Below are 27,414 nucleotides of genomic sequence, written 5' to 3'. Positions count from 1 at the left end.
CCATACACACCCTTCCCCAGTGTGGCAGAGCTTTTAAAACTGATCTGTATGCCAAAACAGCCAGATACTTTTTTTTTTTTGTATGCCAGAAATGCCATAATCTTATCAAATTTCCTTTCTGAAGCTTCCCACTTTTTCTGAGGAAGATTAATATTCTAAATCCAGGCTATGCCTCTATCCACTCAGTAAGTATAACACGCTTTGCAGCATCTGAAGTTTAAGAACATAAAAATGCCATCATATTGGTCACTGATAGGATGTGAGATGTTGGAAGGACTGTAAATACTTAGTTCTTTGAATACTAACTTAGTGACAATTTCAAAATCAATTTAGCATCCAGAGATGCTGAGTGCATCAAGGAAAATTCAAATATACTTACATCAATAGGACTTGATAGCCTACACGACAGAAGCAGCAGGTCTGCAGCAGCAATCAACAAAGAAGCTTCTAAAGTATCTGGCTGTACACCAGAACTAAGACCTAGATCATTTAATTGATATTTGTAAAGAAATGTCCAGCTAAATTCTTTAGGATGGCAGTTATGAGGTAACTAAACAATGGTCAGCAGTAGCTCTTTATTCAAATTATAAAGAAAAAATGAATTATTTGTTTCTTATAACTGAGTTCCATTTGTATATGTAGATGTAGATGTAAATGGACAAAAGAAATGCTGGGATAAGGCTTTTAGCATCTTAGAAGATGTTATGTAAAATACCACATGAAATTCAAGATCAATACCTTCATATCTTGGAGAAACATGTCTATGGGTAGGAAAGATATGAGCAGGAAGCCCAACTGTTCTTACCTTAATTAGCAAGCACAGGAGCTCTTGTCCAGAAATTATTTAATCAGTGATCCATGAAGTAGCCACCTGCCTATATAACCTCTCTCTTGTATAAGAGTAGCTTCCCACAGAAACAGGAACAGCCTACCAGGAATGCAACTGCAAAGATTTTCACACTGCTGCTGTCACCACAGGAAGAGCATTTCCTCACAGGTATGTGATCCAAGTTAATTTCCTCCTTGAGCAACTGGCAACTTAAGAGGGAGAGAGAGGGAGACTAGGACTGCATTGACACCAGCAGTGTGAAATCCAGAAAAAACTCTTCTCAGGTTTTCCACTGACAGCCTCCTACACACACTGTTTTAAAAACTGAAAAGATTCAAGTTGTTACCTGGGCAGAAACTTCAGTTGCACACTGAATGATGCCTGAGCTTGGATGTAACCTGTTTCTGGAAGCAGCTCCATGTGCTTACTCAATTCTTTGCATACTTCAAACTTCAAATGTAGCGTGGCTTTTGCTCTGCAAACAGATCAGACACTCTTAGGTGGCTTTGAGGGTACCTGTGCAGCCATCTCAGCAACGTTTGCTCTTGGAGTTTGCTTCAGCAGCTCACAAGCACTTAACGTCCCAGCCTGTACTCAGAAAAATCAAAACTGATCCTGAGAGAGCATAATACACCTAAACCATCAACAAGTACCAAGTTTGTGAATTCCAGTCCTCTTCACTATCATCATAATTATCTCAACAGTTTCAGTACCAAAACTTAAACCTAAAAAGGCAAGAAAAACACTCAACCTCAGGTGGTGGGGCTGCCTGATGCCTGAAATGCACTGAGATCACAGCTGCTTTTGGCATTTGTCCCTAAAACTGTGGTGACTTTTTAAATAGATGTGAATTCACAGTTCTCCCATAACTTCTTCAACAGCAGAGATTCTACAGGGCTAGAAGTCACAGTGGAGATAAGCTGGTACTGCCAGTTCCCCTGCTAAAACCTGTGATCAGTTTGCCCTCTGAATGGTACACTGGAAGCTGGGAAACATCTCCCTCTTTGCTGAATTCTGCCCATATTATAGCACAGTGATAGCCATAGACCATACCCTGCTTTGGAATTTCATGGCGAAGTGCAAAATTGCCAAGCAGTTTACAAATATTTCAGCTTGTCATTTTCCTTCTCCTGGACTGGTTTACAAGCTGTCAGTCCAGATGGTCTGCTCTAAATCAACAGCTACAGCATGTGGTACTGGGAGCCAGGAATGATTTCTGACTGTTGACAATTTAAGATTGTCATAAGTATATAATGAAGTATATACTACTTCATTAAAGCAATGCAGATTATAACCTGCCAAAGAAAATACTTTGAAAACTGATTTGTATTGGACAGGATTCTGGCAAGAGATTTTTCATCCTTTATACTGCCTGGTTACCAATGTGACCAGAAAATAAAAATCAACCCCCAAAACACAACCAGTATTAACTTACATTTTGCAGTCTCACAGGTCTTGCTGGGCACTTACATGCCAGAGCTATCTAACCTGAAAACTTGGTGTTCTACATCTGCTATAGACTACAGTGTCATAGAACTCAGCAGCAAGAAGATACAGGCAAGTTCTTTCTGCCCTGCTTTTGGCAGATGTTTGTGTGTGCTGGTGGTGAACAAAGGACTATTCAAACACATCACCTTTCTCAGGTCTGGGTCACATTTTGCCCTAGATATCTAAAGATTTCTGTCAGTGTTTTAGAGTTTTTATTTGTTGGTTGGTTTGTTTTGGCTTTTTATTGCTACAACTGGTTAGGGATTGGAGCAGAAATTTGTAAGAATATTCGTGAATAACAGGAGTATTTAAGTATGTAATTAACATTTAATTAAAGAACGTCTGTTCTAGAAGTTATGCAAATAAGATTTCACATCTACTGGATCTGAACTTCAGACTCCTTAGCTAAGGCTTCCAGCAGTTGTCAGACAAGCTGCCTTTCCAGCTGGGCTGTGGTACCTTTGCTGTCCTTCAGTGAATGGTTGCTCCAAGCATTAGCACAGACAGCACCATAGTAACTCTATAGCGGATACACCTTTCACATGTAAAGCTGTTGAAAAAAATTATTCTCTTTGGTGGTATGTTGACGGCTTCTTTGCTAGCCTGGTTATTGTCCTTGGCTCTGGATCCTTTGTCTGAGCACAGCTCCAGATCGTAGACCTTCCCCAGACCACCTTCCTCAGTTTTTCACTGTTGCAAGCTACTTATTAGTCCAACCTAAGAAATTATTCTTGACTGATAGTAATTTCTACCTATTTTCAACAGTTGAAATTCATTCTGTTTGAGAAGTGGTTTGACATGTACCATGTACAATGAGGAATCCTCTGATACATTCTACAGAAAAATGTCAATAGCTACTAGAGGAAGAAGCTTCTCTGGTAACACATCTGAATGAGGACATTATCTACTTTTGCAGAATAAAAAGTTGAGACAGGATATTCTGGCACATGAAATACTTTGAATTTCAGCCCAAACAAGTGTGTAACAGTGACAATTCCTTCTAGCTATGGAGAACTGGGAGATAAATCAAAGATTTGATTTTGTTAAGGTGATAAGGTACTAAGGCACATACCACATATTAAGTGCTCTTAAATTAGTGAAACTTGGCAAAGGAATAGCAGGATTTTTCCCTCTGTTAAGAATTTTGCCCTGAGCAATTTGACAGCGTCTATCTTTGGGATCCCTTGAAATCTTAAGTTTTCATTAAAAGAGTTATTCTGCTGCTATACTTCCCAGTTTTATGCCTGGGTTATCTAGACCAAATAAAATCACTTACATAACAACTTGAGCTTGTCATATCTGTAAGGTGAATTTCTGAGATAACAGCTTTACTCAATTCTTTCCAACTGTGAAGAATCTCTGCAGCCTGTAATTCAGCTAAGTGGTTTAGAACGGATGCCTTCTACAGAACCACTCTCTCCCCCACCCTCCTACAAACCCACCCTAATCCTATTTAAATAGAATCCAAGAAGTGCAAATTGTTAAAAGAAGCATGCAGTAGTGACTGCATTAGGTAGAGAAAAGAAACCTGAAGCACCTGAAGACAAATAAAAGTTCATTTAAACACACTCTCATAGCGTGACAGCTCTTGGAGACAATGGACCAAAATATTCTTTTTATGTTACAGTGCAAACAGAAGAAGTCTCCAGCCATTACTGATTTGGACTACAGAAACACCCATGTACTTCTTCCCCCTTAAATTGCCCTTTGACTACTCTATGTGTACTTCCAAGGTTTGCTTCACTCCAGTGCAGTGCTTAAGGCCTATATGGGTAAGGAGAAATTTTACCCTGCCTATGTTATAGCAGATGCAAAAGGACTAACACGATTTATCTGGCATAATTTCCCAAGTCTAGAAAGACTGGTGATTGACCTTCTCAATAAATAATTGGCATGAGCCTGGCTTTCCAGATCATAATCTCCTATGGATTTTAATTAAAAGAGATGAGAAATAACAAAATATCCTTTCATAATGTTCTGTGATTTAATTGATTATACCCAAAATGCACTTAAGTTCAGACACATTTATCTCCCTGATATTTAGTGTGCAAATTCCACACAATCATACTCTGAGGTGACGATTCCCTGGGGGCCTTACAGTTATTCCACAGAATAGACACAATACAGGGTGTCTTGTAGGAGTGGAAAGGCACATATTAACCCAGATGCTTCGTAGCTACTGCTGGTCTGGGAATCTGGGATAGTTAGATATCCAAGTCCAATTTCCACACCAGTGTGGAACACAGGGGGTTGCAATCAGGATGTCCTCCTGAAATGCCATGGAAAACCAAAACTGTTCTTTAGCTTCCTATGACAAGGGGACATGCCTGGCATAATGGAACCTCAAGGCGTCACCTAAGACTTAAGATCTCATTACCCAGCTACTATATCAGGCAGCTGATAACGAAAGGGTCACTCACCTGCTTTGAATGACAATGCAATCCTGATAGAGTCTGTCATACATACAGATTTTTAAGTCAATGTTGGGATTGGGCACCCAAACTGGCATATGCATAGAAACTCCAACGGCACTGAAACACAGCTGTTAATACATAAATTATTAGTTTTATTGGTCTCAAATTCTTACAGATCTAGACAGAGCAAGAATTTCTGCTGTAAACTACAGCTGAGTAAAATATTTTCTTAGTCATATTGCAACAGGTTCTTTAATTAAGCAAAGCTATGAAAATAATGTGTAGAGATAAACCCTAGATGTTATGGTGTCACAGCAGAAAAATAATTATACTTTGGTTTGGGCTCTTTGTCGGAGAACATGACCCTAACCCTAACCCACACTGCCCATGATACCAAAAAGAAATATTTAAAGTGCATCTAGCTTATGTGAACATGCCATAATGCAGAAACTCAAGAGGCTGCAGCTTGTTTAGCCAGCAAAGAAACATAGTGATGGCAGCACAGTGCTGTACTTCCTACAACCACCTCAGGCCTGACAGCAGTGACTACAGAGCTCAGGCTTGGATGAGATGATCCTTCAGTACATGTCTGCAGCTCCTTCTGTAGAAGACTCAACCTGCAGAGCCAAGACTGGCTTACCAAGCTGCTTGGGAGGTTTTGGGTTTTGTTTTGGAAAGTTTCTGTGAACTGTTCTCAGGCAGAATTTGGCTTCCAGTAAAGTGTAGAATCAAAATATAGCTGAAGTGGTAACTGAAGTTGTCATCTCTTCCAGCTTTCACACATCAATTTCACTACTGCATGCTAAATAATTCCAATTCTGACATCTCAGAAAAAAAAATAAACTATGTGGGCTGGGAGTAGAGAAGAATACTTTTGTATCTGTTTCCAAGGCATTAGATGTCTTCCAGTATGATGTCTGCTAAAATAGGAATAGCATGATTATTTACATTTAAGACAATCACAGGTTTAATAACAACACTGCATCGAAAGAAGGACCATGATTTACAGTTACTTCCCATCAAACCACATAATACAGAATCACGTGGCACCTTGTTATTTCTTGTAATACTCATAGATAGATCTGTCCTCTCCCTCCTTCTCCTGTTTCTAATGTAGCACTCCCAGCTCTTTTAATTCTTGGAGAAAGCAGAAGTAGGAGGATTTAAAACTCTTTTTATACAGTGTTTTGAAGCAAGTCTTGCACAAAATCACTCACTGGTTTGCAGTCCGAGTTGTCAAACATGATCACAAACTCTGTCCGCACATCCCCAGGGATAGCTGGCACAAATAGGATCTGAAGTTTGACTGAGCTGAAGGGTCCAATTTCACCTTCAGTAACCTAAACAAGAAGTAGAATGTAATGAAAATGACTGCATTACTGCAGCTAGCTATAACTTGTATTGAAATAAAGCAGCAATATATACTCATTATATAGTCTACTACACCCAGTTATAACTAGATGGAACACACTATTCAGTATACAGAATCTTCCAACTCAAATGAAGTCTTTATAAATCAAATGAAAGGGCAAATGTGTCACGTGATTTCATTTCAAGAATTGTGATACAGTGAAGTCCAGTGGGCTAGAAATGGATTCTAGGATTCTCTGCACTTCAGCATTTCCCACCAAAGCCAAAGCAATTTATTTGACGTAGACTTAGACTAGTGAAAGTCCTGTCTGTAGCTCAGGATATTCATTACCTTTCCAAGCATAATTTCAGCTGGTGTTTCTTCAGGAGAAAATTCCACTAAATTATGTGCAGTGTCTGTGTGTAGATCTGACCTGGAATTCAATGGATCTTGACCAAGATGTTCTAGGGAAAAAAGAACAACCCACATATAAACCCAACACAATGCTGGATGTGTGAATTTGTTCACTAGAAAATATCAAACAGAGCAGAAGTACATCAATTTTGGTCAGTACTGCAAATCCAACAATGCTTACTAGTGACAGAGAAGTAAGTGTCCAGAAGGAAATCTGTTTGGTCATCTCTGCACTAGTCCAAAAGGCCTATCTTAGGCACTTGAGCCTTCCACTGCAGAGTAATAGTATTAATGTTTCAGTAGGCTGAAGTTTATACTGAAGATTGTTACATCAAGGAATGAAAACTCAGTTGAAAGCATGAACTAGGCTTTGAGAACAATTTCAGTGGGACTAGGCAATGCAGACAGGAGGACCTGCAAAGCAGGTGGAAGTGTTGCTTCACTTGATCTTCAAACAGCTGCAATAATAACTGCTTCTAATTAAACAGTCTCCCACTGAGGCTTCAAAGTGCCTTGAACTGATGCACCTGGAGAGAGACTAAGCTAATTTTGGACTGTATGGCTGTAACCAGCTGGCAACCACCTGCTTCATATTAACCAGGAAAAAGATCAAGGTGTCATGAGGTATGTTCACATGCCACAGCCATGGAATATACATTTGGTTTTAAGGTCTGAAAACATCTCTAAAGGTATGTGCTCTGTGGGGAGAGCCACCACAATTTATGGAATCACTCTATTTCACAATACAGATCCCAGATTTAAAAATCAAAAAACACATGCAGCTTTTTCATGGAACTTCTTAGTTTCCTAAAGTTGGAATGATCAATATCCAGAAGAAATGTTAAAGAATACAGATATAAAGAAATTAGGAAAGTCTCTTCTACACACTGGATTTCATTAAGCACCTAGTAAACATCAGGAATGAGACGGAAAACAGCTGCGGAGGTTCATCTTTCTGCTTCCTTGTTCCCAGAATTACAGACTATAAAAATAAACCTGTCATGTGGATTTCTATTCTGAGCAGTGAGTATTCAGTTGCTGAGACAAGAATGATTATAACAATTTTGCATTTTCTGTAAGCTAGTTGGTTTCTGTATTCTTCTGAGACTGAATTATGGATCACTAATGAGAAGCGAGAGTCACTACTGCTTTTGATATAATGGTGTCAGTATGTTATTTTTAGTCATTTTTTGTGAGGCAGCACACAAAGAAAGATAACATTACTATTAGAACGATGAACTACTTAATTTACTGAGTAACTCTGCAAACTGAATTCCACAGTTCTTTACAGGGAACTCTACAAAGGGATAATGCTTTACCGAGGAACTGCACTGTCAACTTTCTAGACCAGCAATCTTACCTGTGGAGCTCCTGCGCAGGCTGGTCTCAGTCCTCTGTGGCTCCACCTGGGCTGCATAGTGGGACATTTCTTCACTATGGTTAGAACCTATTTGTTCCTTCACTTCAGTCACAGAATTCACAGGACTGTTGCTGACTTCCTTTTCAGGGACAGAGTCACTGAGATTTTGAGCAACCTATTAGGAAATACAGAAAACATATTTTCTACTGTGACTGTTCACCTAGCTTGCACCAGCTCCAATTTTATCAGGCAGCTGCAAATCAGACTTGTGTTTTCTTGGAACTGTTCCACATTATAAATGGAGAAATGTCTTGCACTTTCTGAAAACTGCACATTCTGCTAGACCTCTGTCAATAAACAGATTTAATTTTTGCTGGCTGCCCTAAAAAGGTAAATGATATAATGGGAGCCATACAATATAGTGTCAGTTAATTCACAGTTAACAGAATCAAGATTTTTCTTGTTGAAACACAGGCAGCTCTATGTCAAAACTAAGACTGCTAAACTTATACTTCTGTTTATTACATACCTGCAAGAGATAGAATACAGAAGGAGAACCGTGGATACAGTATTTACTTTCACAAATTCTTTATTTGAGCCATCTTTTTTAAGGTAGCATGAGAGTCGAACACCATGGTGAGCAACTCCACAGTTTCACTGTACATACTATTCAAGGTAGTGTTTCCAGCGGTCAACCCTCTTCTCAGAACTTAAAAATCAATTAGATTATCAAGCAGAGAATTTTGAAAACCATCTGACCCAATTGCTCTTCAAAAACCAAAGCAATTAGACTGCACTGATGGAACAAAGATGAAGTGTGTGTATTGCGTTCACAAGAACACATAAGCACCTCATAACAACAACATGCAACCTAGTAGTGATCTTGTCTCCAGTCAAGGGCCTGTGAAACCTATTTATGGGTACTACCTATAAGACACTTGCGGAAAAAGGAACATTCATGACGATGATAGTCATTAACACAGGAATTACAAGGCATGAGCTCCTACCACAGTGGGTGGGTAGTTGGCTTTGTTTGGATTTTTTTCTTTTTGGTGCTTTTCACCTAAAATTATCTGCTAGATGGAGTAGTACAGCTTTAGGATTCCTCAGTTTCTTGTCAAGTTTGGAACTGATGTGCTGTAGGAACAATAAATAGCAGGTCTAATACGACACATTTTGTCAGCTGTGCACCAAATGCCTGAGTTTTAGTATGTTTCTTCAACAGTCTCTGCTTCATCCCCACATAGAATGTTCCACAAGACACTATATTACAGTCATTTGCATTCATTCCACTATTGGCTTGAGAGCTCTTAATTTAATTCTTTTAACATTATTTATTATTATAGTTTTCAGGTAACAGCCTTCAATAGAGAGGAGATTTTTTCTATTAATTTAGGGAAATGCTTTTGAGCCTACCGTTCTTCCATGAGCCGATTCTGCTGTTGGTCTGCCTGTATGTCTATCACCTGCTGACGTTAGAACTCTGAATCTTGCTCCCAAAGCTCCACTGTTTGTCAGGCTGATGGTCTGTGAAATTGTCTCTCCCACCACATGGCTACCAAAGTCAATGAGCTCTTTATCTAGTGCCAGCTGTGGTAAGATAAACCATTAATTACTGCTGTCCTAGATAGTCAGCAATACCCATTAAATGAGCATCCACCTTTTCAAGAATAAGACTTCAAAGTTCTTATTTCAAAGAGTCATCAAACAACAGCATGAAATGTGGGTATCCGCCTGCCTTTTTGTAGAAGCCAGTTCATTACAACATCCTGTTAAACTGAGCCACTTCCATTTCAGTCCAGTGTATGACAATGGAAAAAACAGGTTAAATTCTGTTCATAGTAGCAGCTTGCATAAGTCTTCAGGTAGTTACTCTGGAAGTAGGTCATATTTACATTCCAATTCAACACTGTTACTCTTGTGTTAAAGAAAAATGCAAGCAGCATTTAACATTATACAGTGACTACGTATTAGTTTGTACCACAAGGTAGGTAGCTAGAAAAGGTTAGTGCTATCTGTAGATCCATCTCTTAGCAGTAAGAATATTATATTCTTTACTTAAAATTCATTATCATACTTTCAGAAGATTGAGATGCTGAAAGAAAGGAGGTCTTATATGCTTTTTATAAATGTTAGAAAAGATAGAAAGATACTGTGTGATTTTTGTCTACATAGGATATTGAAGTTAAAGTACTGCAGGTCTGGGATGGAATTTCCAAAATATCCAAGGGAAAAAACCTCTCATTTCCAGCCACTATTTCTCTTCCCTCCATTCACAACATAAAATTGTGTTATCAATTTTCAACAGTCACTTACAATGCATCTTTTGGCTGTACATTTCAGTGGGACAGCAAAAGAACCTGTCTGTGCCATAAACAGGACTTCTCCTTCCAGAGTTTTGTTTATCTAGGAAACAATAAAATCCCAACCAAGTACTTTGCAGAGATTTAGCCTGTATATTCCGATGAAAAATATTTTTATTCATTCTTAAATATTTTTAAATATATCTGTACAGATTCTACATTTCCGCTTTAAAGTCTCCGGTAGCTTTAGCCATGAGATACAAATCTTTTGATCTGGAGCAAATTTCAAAACATACTCCAGGAACACTTAGCGAAAGGCATTTTTCTAAAACATGCCCTTAGAAAATGCCTTATTAACAGTTCAACAGAGCTCCAACATGCATGCAGTTGTCCAAGGACCACCTTTTCTAGAAAGGCATTTTGTTTCCTTGTTAACAGTTAAATCAATGTTTTTAATCGACCAGTGGACTACAGTAGCACTCACCATTGGCTTGAATGTTACCACAACCTCACACGACATTCCTGGAGACATTTTTCCAGGTGGGTCAAAACTATAGAGATAATTAACATAAAACTCCAAATTAGAGCTATGTATGAAACATCCAGCTCCTGTTCTGGGAACAATGGCAGATTACTGATTTTGCCCCTCATTTGCATTAATTACATAGAAAAGTCAGAATGAGTGACAGATTAATGGTGAGCTACAGAACCCTGCTGCAATTGTAAAACTACAAAGGCTGATTCTTTACCAAGGCTTTTACTCGGAAAGTCTTAAAGTGCTTTTAAAAGGCAAAAATTATTGCCTTCCTGCTACAGACGAAGAGACTCTAGCCAAACAGGTGAAGCTGGGGCTCAGTAATATCATCAACACCTATTTGAACAACTAGGAAGCAGTCTTCTGCCACTACCCATTTTGCGTGTTGCTCTGTAACATCTCCCCTGTCCAAAGAGGACATGAAGAGCAGGGGAAAAAATCCCAAGCAGGTAGCTGCAAACGATTAGCGAATGTGCTGCTTGCTGCAAACTGCATCAAGATCATCTTGAATGGAAACTGACATTCATTTCAGTGCCTCATTCCATTGACTCCATGATACAAGTAAAATGTTCATCAGGACATGGGGTCAGAATCATGCTGTGAAGGATGGTGGCTTGTGAAAGATTTGCTTTTCCCTAGAAACTTGGGTTCCCTTTTACCTCTTTGTACCAACTGAGGCCCTTTCCCCTTTTTTAAAATGGTCTGACTTTTGTGAAAACAGCTCTCTACTTGCTGAGGCTGGCAACCACCACAGGTGTACACTGCTTTCCACAGGTCAGGGACTGTTCCCTTGCTACCACCAATGACATGCAGCCCAGGCTCTGTAAACCTCTTGCTTCTCAGCTCTGAGACACAGTTCTTTTCCTCATCACACAAGAACAGAATATAGCAATTTAGATGTATTTACTGAAATGTTTCACTTGCTACAGAATTTGGTTACATCTCCTGCTGTGGTACAAAGGTAAAACAAGCAACTAGACTACAGTTAATTTTACTTACTGAACACTGATAAAGTCCTTGAGCCATTCACTGATCCCCACTAGTCTGCAGCAACTAACACTGTAGGATGCATTTATCAAGACTATCTTCTTTTTGTAGACTTGACCAACATCAAAATCCTTGAAATACCAAATATAACAGCTGGTGTGAATTACAGAAGTAACATTTACACATGTAATGACAAAAGCAGCTGCTTTTACCACAGTTGTGCTTCACAGACCTAAGTAGTAAAACTAAGTAGTTTATGGGCCACATCAAAAGGAGTGTGACCAGCAGGTTGAAGGAGGTGATCCTGCCCCTCTACTCTGCTCTCATGAGACCTCACTTGGAGTGTTGTGTACAGTTCCGGTGTTCTCAAAAAGGCCATGGAACTGTTGGAACAAGTCCAGAGGAGGGCCATGAGGATGATCAGGGGACTGGAGTACCTCCCATATGAAGACAGGGTGAGAAAGCTGGGGCTGCTCAGCCTGGAGAAGAGAAGGCTGTGTGGAGAACTCATAGCAGCCTTCCACTATCTGAAGGGGGCCTATAAGGGTGCTGGGGAGGGGCTCTTCGTTAGGGTCTGTAGTGATAGGACAGGGGTACCAGGTTAAAACTTAAACAGGGGAAGTTTAGACTGGATGTATGAGCAGGAAGTTCTTTACTGTGAGGGTGGTGAGGCACTGGAATGGGTTGCCCAAGGAAGTTGTTAATGCTCCATCTCTGGCAGTGTTCAAAGCCATGTTGGACAGAGCCTTGGGTGACATGCTTTAGCATGAGGCGTCCCTGCCCATGGCAGGAAGGTTGGAACTTTATGATCTTAAGGTCCTTTCCAATCCTAACTATTCTATGATTCTGTGATTTAATCTGGCTATGATTTACCTAAGAGATTGCTAAAGAAAAAGGCAAGTACTGTTTCAGGTTTGACTGAAGACCTATGAAAGACAACAAGAAATTCTTTTCTTCCTAATGCAACAGAATTTTGATCAAGACTGTCCTGGTTTAAGCCCAGCCAGCAGCCCAGAACCACACAGCCACTTGCTCACTCCCCTCCCTTCCTCCCCCTGCTCCCGGAGGGATGGGGAGGAGAATTGAAAGAATGTACCTCCCACGGGTTGAGACAAGAACAGTCCAGTAACTGAGGTACAGCACCAAACCCCTATTGCTACCACCAATAATAATGATAAGGGAAATAACAAGGGAAGAGAGCACAACCGCTCACCACTCACCAACCCATACCCAGCCCGACCTGAGCAGTGATCTAGCCCTTCTGGGAACTGCCCCCAGTTTATATACTGGGCATGACGTGCTGTGGTATGGAATACCTCTTTGGCTAGTTTGGGTCAGGTGTCCTGTCTCTGCTCCCTCCCGGCTTCCCCTCCTGCCTAGCAGAGCATGAGACTCAGAAAGTCCTTGGTCAGAGTAAACATTACTGAGCAGCAACTAAAAACATCGGTGTTATCAGCACTGTTCCCAGGCTGAAAGTCAAAAACACAGCACTGCAGTAGCTAATAAGAAGGAGAAAAATGACTGCTGCTGCTGAACCCAGGACAAAGACATTGGTGTATATATATACAGTAGAGACACACATCATCTTTAGAGGTCCTGTGCAGAATGACCACTAACCTTGAAATGAATGCAGCTTGGTTTGCTATAGAAAGCACATCCTTTATGTTCACGAGAAGAAACTATTTGCATGTGAAAAATTCCAGTTGGGAATTCCTCCTTTTTTTTCTGAGAAATTCCTTTTTTCATTACCCTTGTAGCCAGTTGCTTTAGATCCATTTCTTCTTGAGGTATCTAATAAGGAACACCCATAAAAACCACCACGATGGTTAGAAGTGTGATCAGTTTGTGTTCGCATACCTCCAAACTAAAATTGAAGTATCGTTCTCTCTTTAAGAGAACAAACGCTACAGAAATAGTGTCCAAGAGTCATTATATCTGAATCTGTACACGTATGTGCTAACTTAAAGTCTGCATTTTAACTGTGAAATAGATAATTACTGGTTTTAAGCAAGGTTCCAAAGCAGCACTTGCCAGTGTCATTAATTCAGGTGGCCTCAACTACTGGAGAGGCAAATGAAGCTTTGCTAATATATCAAGATACTTTTATGGATACCATCAACATTTTTTAAGGACTAAGTTCACAAGGAGTCAATTACAAAAGTATCTCATCCACTTTTTTTTTTTCCCTTTTCTATTTTTTATAAGAGATATCACAGTGTTTACCTTGTGCAAGTCACATTCCTGATTCCAACGTCCTGGGAACTCTGGCTGTACTAGGATCTTGTCCCTATCTTCCTCATCTTCACCACTTTCACTGAACATGCTGTGGGGTATTTCTGCAGAAATCTCTCCCACAGAAGCACTTCTCTCACCAGCAAAGGAAGTAGCTGATGCTCCAGCTGAATGTTTGCAGGCCTTCTCAATGTACTGCCGTGTCTTCATTCTCCATGGGAAAGAGTCCTCAGGTTTACAGCCACCCTTTATTGCCTTAGTGCAGTACTGGCTCTTTCTCTGCTTGTGAATAGAAGCTTTTTCTTGCAGGATTTGAGAAACAATCTCAATTTTTCTTGATTTTTGCTGTTCTCTAAAAGCTCTGTGATCCAATGTCAGAAGAAACATTAAACCAACTGTGGTTGTTTACGAATAGTAACTACAGTCCAGTTTCTTTTCAGCCTTTAAGCTAAACAGAAAGTCTTTAAATTGGGTGCAGTGGTAATTTGTGTCAAGAGACTAGGCAATTTAGAGGCTATTTTTACATTTTTGTGGACTAAAAGGTTACTTCCTTTTGCAGATAATTCACAAATATATATTGAGGCTGAAATAGAGAACACTAAGAATATCCCTTCACAGAAAGGGAGAAAGGTAGAGCCTTGGGAGAGCTACCTAAGCAGCTCCTCAGCAGATTAGCAGGACAGTAGATGAAATTAGAAAAGATCTGCCATGAGAAACATGACACAACTAACAATAAAACTAACAAACTGTCATCTTCCCTGGCCTGCAAAGGGAATCAGGAAAGGGGAGAAAGCAAGCAAGGTGGAAAGGATTGAACATAAGAGTTGGATATTTCCAGCAGATCTCTACAAACTGATATGATTCTTTTATTAATGTGAATTTTAGAACATATTTAGGGATGGTAGAAGTGGTGGTATGCAGCTATTAAGAGCTAAGCTTTATCTAATCAAAACTTAAAACTTACTGAATCTTTACTTACTGAATTTCTATCATTTGCTACAGATTACTGCACTTGTAGGCTATCCAGCATGCAGAAACATACACTTCAGCCACCCTGTTTGGTATTTTAGCTCAAATTCTTCATCTTATGTGGTTAAAAACAAAAATTAAGGTGAGATGCAGGTACATTCCTATCAACTTTGCTACAAAGGCAAAGGAGTAATTTCAATCAGAAGAAGCTCAAAGGAGAGTTCAGTTACTTCAGGTATCCAGTTTAGGTTCATTGAGTTTCCCTCCTGGAGTAGTTTATCTTCTTTGTACTACTAATAGAATGTTGGCTCCTAACTATAGTTTTCTGAATAATACACCTAAGCTCAAAGTTTAAATCACTTTAAAACAGACTCTACAAATATCACACATACAGCACATGAGTTCACTCCCTTGAGACAGCATCCTAGATGTTCACGTTTTCAGAATGTGGCTAAGAGCTCCAACATATTCCTGCATGAGCATCACTAAGTAGCTGAAACTTTGATATAGATATGAATACTTACTGTATCTCTTCTTCATGTTTTAGCAGTTGTTTACGAAGAAAAATTTCCTTGGCAACACTGCTTCCTTCTGCTAGAATAGCTTCCCTCATTTTCATCTCCTTCTTCTCTGCCTCTAAGGCCTTTGCTTTGTTCCAAGCCTGGAGAGCTTGGAGTTTTTCCTATGAAGCCATAGAAACCAGTTACATAGTTGAGTCGCATGCTAAAAAATATAAAACTGAGAATCTAGTGTTGGTGCCCTTACCCAAGTATAAATTTGTGGCAGATTTCTGTGAAGTAGAACTTACTGTTTTTAACATACACAGCAGTCATGGTGTGCTGAGATGCAGAAAGCTCTAACGAGGTCAGGGCTACTTCCATACCCTTCTAGCCTGTCCTTGAAATGCTACTCAAGGAAGCAATGTGAAAAGATAGAGTTCTAATCAAAATGGTATTAAATTAAGATCATTCCCTCTGATTCTACAGAACATAAGTAGAAAAGCAAAGCAGAATAGCTCAGAAATTCTTAATTTACATTATTGAATTTCTTAAGTAACTGTTTTGCTTCCGTGTGTTTTCTCTGTATGAAACATTTCCACATTGGGATCCAAATAGCTGAAAATGCTTCTGGCTGAGTTTTCAGAGACCTTATTTGTAGTATGCATCATTTGCAAAGGAGCTACCCTACCAGAACCATTATATTGTTGACAGAATAAACTCCACAAGTAGAAGTGTTAAAATCTGCCCATACAAATCTAACACCATTACTCCTACGGTTAAAATCTCCACATTTGGAGGAGATTTGGTTGGTGATCTGACAGCATCACACAACAATTCTGATAAGAAAACTGAAATTACTTGCATTAAACCCTAGCAGTCTAACAAGTCAATCTCTTCATTCCCTAAGCCATGGCAGCAGCAGTACCCTATTGGAAGTTAGGCTGGTTTTCAGGGAAAGCACAGCTTGTATCCTTTTCTCCATATGCTCCTGAGTTTTCACTTCTTCCTTTGCATTTTTTTCACGAATTCTGTAAGCAAAGTAAAATCTTTCAGGCTCATATCCTGGAAAGCTTTTAGTATTAGAATGTTTAACCTGACAAGTAGTAATTGTCAGTGTCATCAAACATTCTTCCTGTAAGCCTCTGTGTTTACTATGCTGCTGGGTGTGGGTAAAATGGAACAGTTGGAAGACTCTTCTATATTCGGTACTGCTCAAGCTTCAAGTGCCAACAGGCTTTCAACTAGTTTGCTCAACAACTTTTTTCGTAAATTTTGAATGCGAAGAATGTGTTCCACGTGATGACATAAGTCTAGTTACTAAAATAAAGTAAGAACCCAGGTGTTGCTCATATAGCCAATATTGAAACAATTACATAGTGAACCTTATACAAGCCAATTACTTGTACCCACAGTAAAAATAAACCCTAGAAACTCTCTGGACTCTTAAAGATAGCAATATGTGGCCATGGATCAAGCCTGAGATACTGCAGCTAATATAATGGTAAACTAGAAAGAGGGTCTGTGTATACTACATATATATATATATGTTTCAAATTATTATTAATGTCTATAAATAGTCAGACCCTTCTGCATCTCAAAGCGACAGTCCCCAGCTACAAGGAATCTGAAGCTTGTCTCAGCACAGTGAGTTGATTTTCTTCTTTCCAAGTCTCTCTCTGCCATGTAAGATTTGGCTGCTTCACAGCACTCGTACTGAAGCAGATTTCCAAGTATAACGTAAGACACAGCTAGCAGAAAAATGAGTATTTTCCAAAGACTAAAGTATTGTACACCAGAGGATGTACAATGACAGAAAAGGAGTGAACAATCACCTTGCCATGCTCTTTCTCAGGAAGCAAAATGCTTTTTCATGGTTCCTTTTGGCATCTTCAAGTGTTTTTTTACGCTTTTCTTCATATTCTTTCTGGGCTTCCTTCTCTTTTCTACAAAAAACGGGCAAACCAACAGTTGCACAGGAGTAACTAAACCTTGATTTTAACACAATGACACCTAAGGGTGAGGTTGGGGAGTTTATTAATATGTGCTGGAGGACATTAGTCTCTGCCTTTCCCCTGTACAATTTCTTGTTTTCACAAAACCCACAGCCAAATTAATAAGGGGTGTCATGGTGCCTGCTTTCTTTCCAAGAAATCCCAGTGAACTTGACCATCAGTTCAGAAGATCCTGGAAGCCAACAGAAATGCAGACACACACAGTCAGTCTGATCTAATAAACTTAATTTCCTTCGACAAAAAGCTTTCACAGTTTGTCTTTAGCACATTTGTTTTCATAGCTCAGAAGTCTTTACCTGCACAACTGCAAGACTGTGGGCAATCCTTAATTTAATTCCATTTCCTCATAAAATACTCCTGAAGCAACACCCAGCTAAGAAACACAATACCACTAGTATTTGAATTAACTAATCTTCTCAACACCTGAAATAGTGAATTGGCTAAAAATAATGAAGAGAAAGGAAGCAGACTCTGTCTTCTAGGCACTTACTTTGCTCTAGATTGCTGATTTTCTTCTGCTTGCAGTGCTGCTATTTTTGCCTCCCAAATCCGCACTTCTGCTTGTTCTTGGTATTTCATTTCTAGCTCCTCCTCATCTTTTTTAAGTCGCTCATGAAGAGTTTCATATTTTCCCTGCTCAGTTTCTATGCGCCACATTTCAAACCTTTAAAACAAAGTGTGAATTGTTTCCACTGAAATGCTGACTTTTTTCCACTTACTTCAGGCTCCTGAGTAAGTAAAGGCAGAGAGAATGAAAATCTAGCCATGTTTTATTTTGTCTTTTTCAATTATATTGTAAATCATACCCTGTTACTGACACAGGTATTGTACCTTTCACACCAATGCTCCTATCTAATATTATATTTCATTTTAAAGACATTAAAAATATCAGAAAAAAAAAAGAGGTAAAAAAAAGTTCAAGGTTCTGTTTTCCAAATTCACATTAGAAAATCAGAAAAATTAGGAAAATAGCTTTTTCTCCAACAGTAAACAACTTCAGGGACAGGCCATAGCTTTTATTCTTCTATGCTTTGCTGAAGGAATTGAGATATGATAGTGATAGATATAAACAGATTACTAAGAGTTATTCCTAATCACACAATAAAGAGCTCAAGCATTTTAAAGCTATAATACAATGCTGCAGCAGAACACTCTGCATTCTGGTTAACCACTTGGTTAAGCACATCTATAAGCTGGTGCTTGTGTTCCTCCTTTGATGTAGGGGCATTAGTAGTGTCATCTCTGGTGTCAAAATATAAACACACTCTCCTGTTGCCTTCTGCAAGACATTTTATTCTATATAAGTAATTTAGTATGTGCAGCTAAAAAGTAATGTTAGCTTAGCATAAACATACACAGGATCACTACAATGTCTCCATCATTCTCAATTTCAATCTTTTTCCTTATGCCCTATAAAAGAAGTATTTATGCTCAGAAATCAGTACCACAAGCAGGTTTACTTTAGTCCAGCTTAGTTTCCATTTAAAATAGTTTAGGTCAACATTTTATGCATAACCTAAATAAAATGAAAACTTCATTTATGTGTGTAAAACCAACTCGGGGACTAAGCCACAGCAACCAAATTCCTAAGCAATGGACTGTTCAGGCTACAAATTGCTCTCAAGGTCCTTTGTTTTGCAGCCAACCTCACATGACCTCAAATGATGTAGCTCAACATCTACAAACAACTCCTGTAGTGATTAACTTTTCAATAGATTCAAAAGTTAATCACTACAGTACTGTTTAATATGCTGTTTAATACAGTATATGAAGAACATAATAAAGATTAACTCCCATCACATTGTCTTCTCATTCCCTCACTTACGTATCATCTTTTATTGTCAAAGCAATTTTCAACTCCAAATCTTTCTCTTGCTCCAGTTCAGTGCACAGTTGCCTGTGCACAGCCCAAAGGTGGGACAAGGCTGCACTGTTAACATTAAAAAGAAACAATCAGCAAGAAACTGGAACTAATAAAGGTTAAAAATTAATACACCCCTCTCCCAAGATCAGCAACAATGGAAAATAGCTTTAAGGCTGAGATTTATGTATTAGAATTCCTCTAATTTATGCAGTCTTTTATTTTGCCTTCCAAGTATCTGTTCTTCATTCAAAAGTGAAGCTTTCTATAAACCATTACATGTTGGTTGAAATGTACAGAGGAGGATTGATTTCAAAAGCATGGACTGTAACTTAATGTGACTATTCATTTCTCACTAGTAAAAGTACTAATATTAATGAAAATAAGTTCAGGTGAACCTGGAGAACTTTGGCTGATTTTGCTTTTAAAAAGGTGTTACAATATCACACGCATTCCACTTACAATGGCAGCATTGTCACACAGCTGTTTATCATCCTTGGTGTTCTCTATCCAGGAAAACCAGTAGATAGTGTACTACATAATCAACAGTGAACTATGTTCAACATAAACTCCCTTCCTCTAAATTAACACTGAAAACTGATCTTCTACCTGAAGTTACTACTCGAACTTCAGAATTTTTGTACTGGGCATCAGTGATGCTAATGGTAGCTGGTATTTTCTTTATTGTTAAAACATGATGCCTTTGAGCTGCATAAGCTAGAAATGTATCAAGTCTTTTTACTCAACTATTCACTTGCTAAATGTAATAGATTGTGAGAACTGTTGTTTTTCTGCATGTCTAGACTTCACAATTTGACCCATCACAAGCATAAGAACTACAATGATTATCTGTCTTTGCTAGTAGTTGTTACTGTCTCTGAACAGGGAGTACCAGCACCCATCAAGAAGTTCATTAGCATTCAACTAATCATTTTTCTTTAAGCAGCTATTCCATTTTGGTAGCTAACCCACCTTTATAATTCTATCATTCACCAATAGACTAACTTGAAGATTAACACAGGTCATGAAATGCAGCTGCGAAGTTTTTTCACAATGCACTGGTGCCTGGTACACAAGCCACCCACTTCTTTCTATTTAAACCAAATGTGAAGAGCACAGTGAATTGCCTCCCACTTTACAGCACAAGTGTCTCAGCACAGCTCCTGTATGCAGAACTATTCCTGAGAGGCACCCATACATTTCAGAACATCAAACAAACATACAAACCAACCAAAGAAATAGCATATATATATATGAATCTTGATTGGAATAATTACGAGAAGCAAAACCATGACCACTGAAATTGCCATATCACATTGGTGTTGGTTCATCACATTGAACAGAAGTGATTGTGACCCTGATAAATGTTAATTGACAGGAGTGGGTAAATAACCTCTTGTTTTTATATTTTAAAATATATGCCTCTTTCCTATCCATTCTTATTTCTTTCTGCATTGATTTACCTGACAGAATATTACCTCTAGCCCAGAACGCTTAGAGATTAACAATCCCCAAGCCAATGCACCATTATTCATTAATTACATACAGATAAACCTAGTGAATGCCTGTAATCTTTGGTATCCAGAAATACGCTCTACCTACACGTTGCCAGCCTCCTCCTCTTTCTCAATTTCAGTGCCTACATAATCCAGACGCTTTGCTAGCATCTTGATCCGCAGTTGACAGGTACTCAGCTTGTCTCTGCAAGAAACAAATGGATTATTCATCTTTGTAAATTCTTTACTCTTCCTGATGAAACTCTTAATTTTGGAAGCAAGATTCAAACCTAGGATTCCTTCAAGTCCCCAACTCCCCACAATTTTTCTTTTATGATCTTACTCTGAGGTTCTTCAGAAGCCCTTGTTAACATCAAACATTTTCTCCAAAAATCCAGAAAAATGTAACAAGAGTTTTTTCTGACTTCATCCATAGTTCAGATATTACCAAAAAAGACAACAGCATAAACAGCATCTTCTTATATCAGCCTTCTTCAGGTATATTTGTTACTAAAGAACATCTTTGTGACCTTAACATAGAAAACCACTCATTTTTGAGTGCCTGAAGTATCTTCACTGATTCTAATGCAACATTTCCATCACAATAAAGAAAATGTTTGCAATTAATTTTCCACTTGATGTTTCCAGCTGACTGTTGAACCAGCACGATTGTGCGTGCATACATCTAATTCACATCAAATTCTCCCAGACCAAACACCTCCTCTTCAACATTCACTTCTGGATTTCATCTTTTCAAGTACATAATTAAATTTTATCCTTGATCCTTAATTCATTACAAGAGTTTGGGATATATTGAATATATTATATTAAACAAGTGTTTGAATCACATTACTGTCCCGAAACGAATCTATAAACTCTAATATTTTTAACAGATGCAGTATCCCAGTACTGGATGGTGATTTATGCTGATGGATTATGTTTGCTTAAACACTAACCTTTGTTTTTGGACCTCAAGTTCCTTTTTTCTGGCTATGTTATTGAGCTCTTTTAGGTTCCTCTGTAAGCGCAATAAGCAGATTCTATCTTTATGCTTCATGGCCTGAACATTATTAATGTCACCCAAATTTTGTTCCATGCTTTCCCTTTGAATTGAAGCACATGAAAACATAAGAAATGGAAAAGTCACATGAAGTTTGTACATCATCCACTTACACATTTGAGGGTTGTTTTCTGTTTTACTCTTGTGCTAGCAGAACAGTCACAAATATGACCAGTATAAATAAGAAAAAACAAACATAATCTGTACACCTAACCCTAACCCTGAGATTTTTAGACTTGGGTATCTAATGTTGGACATTTTAGACCCACATTTAATGTATTAATTATATGTCTTGGTTTTGACATATATGGCTCCTCTTGATTATACCTGGGGTTTACAGATTCTACTTTTCCTGAGCAATAGTTTAAAACTTTAGAGGGAACATTCTAAACTATTTTAAAACATTATATACAGCTGATGGTTTGTGGGGTGAGCTAATCTCTCTTACCATTTTGGTTTTCTTAAACTTATAGCAAGAAGAGGTCTGAAGGTTTGGGGAATTTTACATCATTTTGATGTATTTGAATTTCTCTGTTGATAATGGTAAAACCACCAACATTTACTGGCAGTAGGTATATCTCCTACACAACTTCCCACATACATATATTAATAACCATTAGTGGAGATTTTCATCATGCCAGGTCATTCAAGAGCAGCAATTAACAGTCTTGTCGAAGCAAGCCAAAACATGGACTCATATTTGTGAAGAGAGAAGCAACTACTTAAGGTCACGTTCAAACCACTAAATTCCTGTTCATTCACAACCTCTGTTAAATGTCAGTTTCTTACTTCAGGAATAAATCCACTGGATCACCTACTTATAAAAATCAGTGTAGTACTAATCTGTCATCGTACCAATTCTGTGCTAATTGACTTTACACAGTGGTACAAAACTCTTTGTACCACTGATAAAAATTAAGAAAAATGACAATCCAGAACTGGTATTCTTCAGCAGCCCAGCTTGTCTTCTTCCAGCAGCTCCTGATGTTCTACAAAAGCACAGAGGAATACCCACCAAACACTATGCATCACTGCGAAGAGCTGGATGGGTTTTAAAAGTGTAAATTGGTTAGCGTAACACTCCTTTGAGGAAAGCCAATTAGCTCACATTAACGTGGTGCAATCATTGTGTTCTATGTACATGCCTACAACAGCTTCAGATTATGAATGTCTTTATCTTACTCAGCTCATTAATAGCAGTAATCAACATTTTTTGTGGAGAGGTCTGTATAGCCTATGACTAATTTAACAACAGACGCACAGCTGAATTAACCAAACCTTCTCTTGAAAAGGTAAGTTAACACTTTAAAGGAAGTTCTGTTAGAAATGGTAACAAGTTATTTACATGCTAGAACCGGGTTTGTCTCCAACGTGTTCAGAGGTGTCCTTGTTTCCCATCTTGCCACCACCAGTCAACTCTTCTTCAACATTGGATTCTAATAGATATTAAAACAGGTACTTAAAATATTAAAATAATTTCTTTTGGTGAGCTTGCAAAATAATTCCTCATTTTCACCTTTCCACCATTCTTCCACATTAGAGAGCTGACCAGCTTTGTCTTCTTTTGCTTCCTCTTCCAGAAATGGTAGAGAAGATTTTTGCTCTTCTACCTCACTGTAACTGCTCTCATTATCTTCCATACTGGTAGTCCTTTCAAAGCAACCAGGCTGAGAAAGAAAAGAACTCATACTTTATAGATAATCTCTAGGAATTCACAATAGTGGTGACTATCTCTTGAGATGATTTAATAGCATTAATTAATGCATGTGAAAACTGGATACAATCACACACCTTTATACCAGTCCCACATTTTGAATATTCACTTTAATAAATCTCTTATAAAGAAGAAAGGATACTGCTGTTTTAGTTCTTAGATTTTATAATTATCAGTTCAATAACAAAACAAACCTGAATGTATTTTATCCATTTAGCAACCACTTTACTCAGAATGGTTAGGGAACAACTCCAACAAACACTGATTGCACTTATATCTTATGCAGCCATCTACTGTTAGGTAAACCATTCTCAAGTAGTGATAAAATTTATTAGAATTCAGCAAATTCTATATACCATCTGGAATGAGTTATTACCACATCACTGAGCATTTCATTAAGATCTTACTAATACAGAGACTTGTATATCTGATTGATTTTAATGAAGGTGGTGGCTCAGCTTTGAGTGCATTCCTGTGAATCCTTTTGCAGAATCCAAAACATGAACTAGAAGAGAGGATCTATTTTATCCTGTTTGGAACAGAGAAAATACTCCATGGACTCTGAAGTACAGGGTAGGCTAAATTGTAAGAACCACATTAAAGCCAAGACAGAATTCCTGCAACGGGCTACAGGTAAGGATGCCAGCAGTGCTAAAGAGTAACACAAACATAAAACAAGCTGCCAATGCGCCAGCGGCAGCCAGAATACTTTCTGCTGAACTGCACTGTCAGGTAGCACGAGTCTAACACCGACACAACAGAGTGTGGGTAAATGAAAAACTTACAGCATGGCGCGAGGCCCGAAGGCCTTCCGCAAGGAAACCCCTGGTCAGCGACAGATGCCAAGACATCATCCCGACACGGGATCCCCACTGTCACGCAGCGACACCCCGCACAAGGGACACAGCACACCTACTGTGGCAACCCTGGCCCTCACCTCAGAGCCTCAAATCTTGTCCCCACAGCCGCCCAGCTCCGCTGCCGCGCGCGACGACCGTTAGCGCCGCTGCCGCGGCAACAGAGCAAACCACCGCAGACCGTAGCAGGGGCGCCGGGGGAAGCGCGTTTCCTGCGGCCGCGGCGGGAGGGCGGAGCTGCTTGCCTTGAACCCCCTCGCCATGCGGGGTGGTGGTGCGCGCCGGGTGGGGCCTCCTGTCAGAGCGCGAGCCCAGCTCCCCAGAGCGAGTTCCCGCTTCTAACCTTGCAGTTCCTTAAACCCGCGGAACGCAGGGCGGTATGCACGGGTTTGAGCAAGCCAATGAATACAGAGATTTGAAACAGTTGGTCAGGGGTTTCTTGCTTGACGATGATTTTATTTTCAGTAGTGTAAGTTAAAATATGAGCCACTGCAACACATACCATCTTTCCCGTTTGGACTGGCAAGTGTTCTCATACATTTCTGTGAGCTTTGACACGTGCTCCCAAAGGACGACTGCACTTGAGAGATCCGAGGGCATTAACGCTTCTGTTGGCATTAATGTGTTACCACACGGGTGAGCAACTGTGCCAGGGACACTGCCCAGTCCGTCTTGAGCACCAGTTCAGGTGATTTCAGGTAAATTTAATGAGTTTTTTTCAGCTTAGTGCTCATTCTACATGCATTTATAAATTTTAAGCAAGTTGGTGGCGTTATAATTAGAAATAATCTTTTTAATGAATTGGCCTGACTTTCTGCAATGCCAAAGTCATAAAGATTTGAGGTTGGACTGCACACACTTTAGAATACTGAAAAGTTCCAAGTTTCAATCCAGAATGAAGCTGTCTCAAATGTCTTCTCTGAAGTAAGCCTGGACTATTCTGACAATAGTATGTCAGCATTAGTTACTAATTAAAGGCTATAGCAAAATGCCTGTGTACTGATCATGGTGCCCACTTGTAATGTCACATTCCGAATGCTTCCTTTAGCTTCAGCAGAAACTGCTGGGTCTGAGATTCCTTGTAACACCTTAATACACTGTAAGTATACATAAAATCACTAAATTTAAAATTATTTAGATGATGTTTTGGTATTTTTCACAACAAAGCCAAATATCTATATTTAACATGTCTCTGTTGGAATACTTTGTTCCTCAGAAGAATCTTCTGTTCACTGCTGTGTGTTTGGTTACCAGGTTTTAGCTCTTCATTGGTAATAACTAGGTTCCTTTTCTATTTCTTGTATTACCTTGACACAGTTAAGGGACAGTGCAGTTCAATTCAGAGCAAAGATTCTTGTCCCCTTACTGCTGGCACTAGGCCTAAACAGCATTCTAGAAAAATTCAGGTGTTCAAAGATTCAAAGTAATTCGGTCATTAAACCAATGGGACATCATTCTTTAAGCAAAGCTCTGTACCTAAATTGCACACTGGTCTGTACACAGAGACAGAAGGCATCCTCAGATGTATTTAACTGAAAATGCTCCTCATGTTTCTGTAGTTTTTTATAGTTGCTCGGAGAAGTAAAGTCTGGTTTTTCAGTACCATGCACATGCTGCTAATCTAAGTATTTATTTCCACTGGCACATATGGAGCATATATTACTCACAGTGACCAATTCATTGTCCCACACTTATACTATAGGTCCTAATTCTTTAGAAATACTTAGACATTCTTACCTCTATGGATGGTGGAATCTTGATTTTATGGCATCTATTCATATTACATAAAACAAATTACATACATTTGCAGGATTAAAGCTACAAGATGTAGGCTAAAAATATGCAGTGATTAGCTGTATAGCTCTCTCTGCTGATCTAGAATAGATATAATGGTAGTTAACTCTGAACCTCCCAGTTCTCACACTCCAGTAGTCAGAACGTAAAAGATCCAAACATGTCTTTTTTCCCCCCAAGAAAACACTTGTAAGAACACCTGGTAATATCACTGATGTTCAGTTTCTTGGGATATTTTTATTCAGGGTATTTATTCAATCCCAGTTTACAATTGTTTGGATGATTTTCATAACAACAAAAAATGATAACTAGTTTTAGCAATAAATAAATGAGTTTAACCTCTAAAGTTTCTAAAACACTAACCAGTGCTTAAGTCAGAATAGCTGATTTGCACCTTTGCTGTAAACCACAATGGATTATGGGCACTGCCAGAGACAGCTTTGGGAGATGATTGGAAATGGAGTTGCTATTCTTTAGGCAGTATAGGTGTAACAGTCACTCTGAAGAGGAACAAAGTTCAAATTGTTAGTCCAACTGAATCCAGATATACCAGATGTTTTGTTACTGTAATTTTACAACAGTCCCAATCAGTAGCAGTCATTTCAGAGTGCACACTACCAGATACCTCTGACTACATGATCTCCTGGCCACTGGGAGTGAATAATTTGTCACTAGAGAAAGGCAATCTAGATTTTTATTTCCCATATAGATGTAAGAAGAGAGAAAGCATCTGCAGTTCTTCTGAATATGCTAAATTAGTTCTTATCTCCCAATCCACAACTTACAGCTGTCAACTGAAGTCAGTGACTCTACTCCAGCTCCAGATGTACAAAAACACTTTGGCTGCTCTTACGGATTTTGTAGACACTGACCACCAGTGATACATCTTTGAGACACTAGGTAACAGAGCAAGCAGATATAAATCAAAATCCTGCTCTTTTCTTACTGTGAATTAAATTCAGAGGCATTTCAGTGCCATTCCTTTAGTACCACTTCATGATCAGTTTGAAACTGAGTAGAACTGGACAGTTCAGTTTGCTCTGTGTCTGTGCACTGTGCTTCTGCAGGCAGTTGGTATTTCTTTTCTGACCGTTTCCAAGGTGATAGTAGCTCATATATGGAGCTTTCCAGCTTTTAGGCAGGAAGGCATGCCAATAATGGAATCTTAACTTCTGCAGTGTGGTTCATATTGAATTACATAAACCAATTTTTCTGGCCCTGTTCTATGATATAAATCA

The 27,414-nt window shown here is 38.9% G+C and overlaps 1 protein-coding gene and 1 long non-coding RNA gene across 11 annotated transcripts in view; one reads left to right on the top strand and one right to left on the bottom strand.

Moving 5' to 3' along the window:
- Window positions 1-27,414, bottom strand: part of CFAP74 (cilia and flagella associated protein 74) — a 274,549-nt gene that overhangs the window by 15,013 nt on the left and 232,122 nt on the right. For 7 of the 10 annotated variants that reach the window (XR_009725186.1, XM_061351676.1, XM_061351675.1 and 4 more), the window contains exons 2-21: window positions 23,328-23,478; window positions 23,157-23,247; window positions 21,708-21,854; window positions 20,858-20,956; window positions 19,220-19,324; window positions 17,885-18,058; window positions 17,215-17,325; window positions 16,308-16,410; window positions 15,407-15,564; window positions 13,905-14,274; window positions 13,299-13,472; window positions 11,694-11,812; window positions 10,644-10,710; window positions 10,173-10,262; window positions 9,273-9,446; window positions 7,857-8,031; window positions 6,434-6,546; window positions 5,949-6,071; window positions 4,738-4,859; window positions 1,176-1,304 (exon numbers count right to left, since the gene is read on the bottom strand). Coding sequence is in view for 9 of the 10 variants with exons in the window: in XM_061351676.1 (XP_061207660.1) it covers window positions 1,176-1,304; window positions 4,738-4,859; window positions 5,949-6,071; window positions 6,434-6,546; window positions 7,857-8,031; window positions 9,273-9,446; window positions 10,173-10,262; window positions 10,644-10,710; window positions 11,694-11,812; window positions 13,299-13,472; window positions 13,905-14,274; window positions 15,407-15,564; window positions 16,308-16,410; window positions 17,215-17,325; window positions 17,885-18,058; window positions 19,220-19,324; window positions 20,858-20,956; window positions 21,708-21,854; window positions 23,157-23,247; window positions 23,328-23,478 (2,795 nt within the window). In the remaining variant the exon portion in view is untranslated. The other 3 variants (XM_061351678.1, XM_061351680.1, XM_061351684.1) reach the window with 3 other exon arrangements.
- On the top strand, window positions 922-24,263 carry LOC133211376 (uncharacterized). The gene is made up of 3 exons (XR_009725191.1): window positions 922-997; window positions 3,945-3,998; window positions 23,392-24,263. It is a non-coding gene; the product is annotated as an uncharacterized LOC133211376 (long non-coding RNA).

The sequence above is a fragment of the Neopsephotus bourkii genome, unplaced genomic scaffold (genome assembly GCF_033783945.1).
Source record: "Neopsephotus bourkii isolate Nb327-2 ecotype Australia unplaced genomic scaffold, CSIRO-AGI_Nbou_v1 NB_593, whole genome shotgun sequence".
NCBI lineage: Eukaryota > Metazoa > Chordata > Aves > Psittaciformes > Psittacidae > Neopsephotus > Neopsephotus bourkii.
The sequence above is the reverse complement of the archived record's forward strand: the minus strand, read 5'-3'. Positions and strand labels throughout refer to the sequence as shown.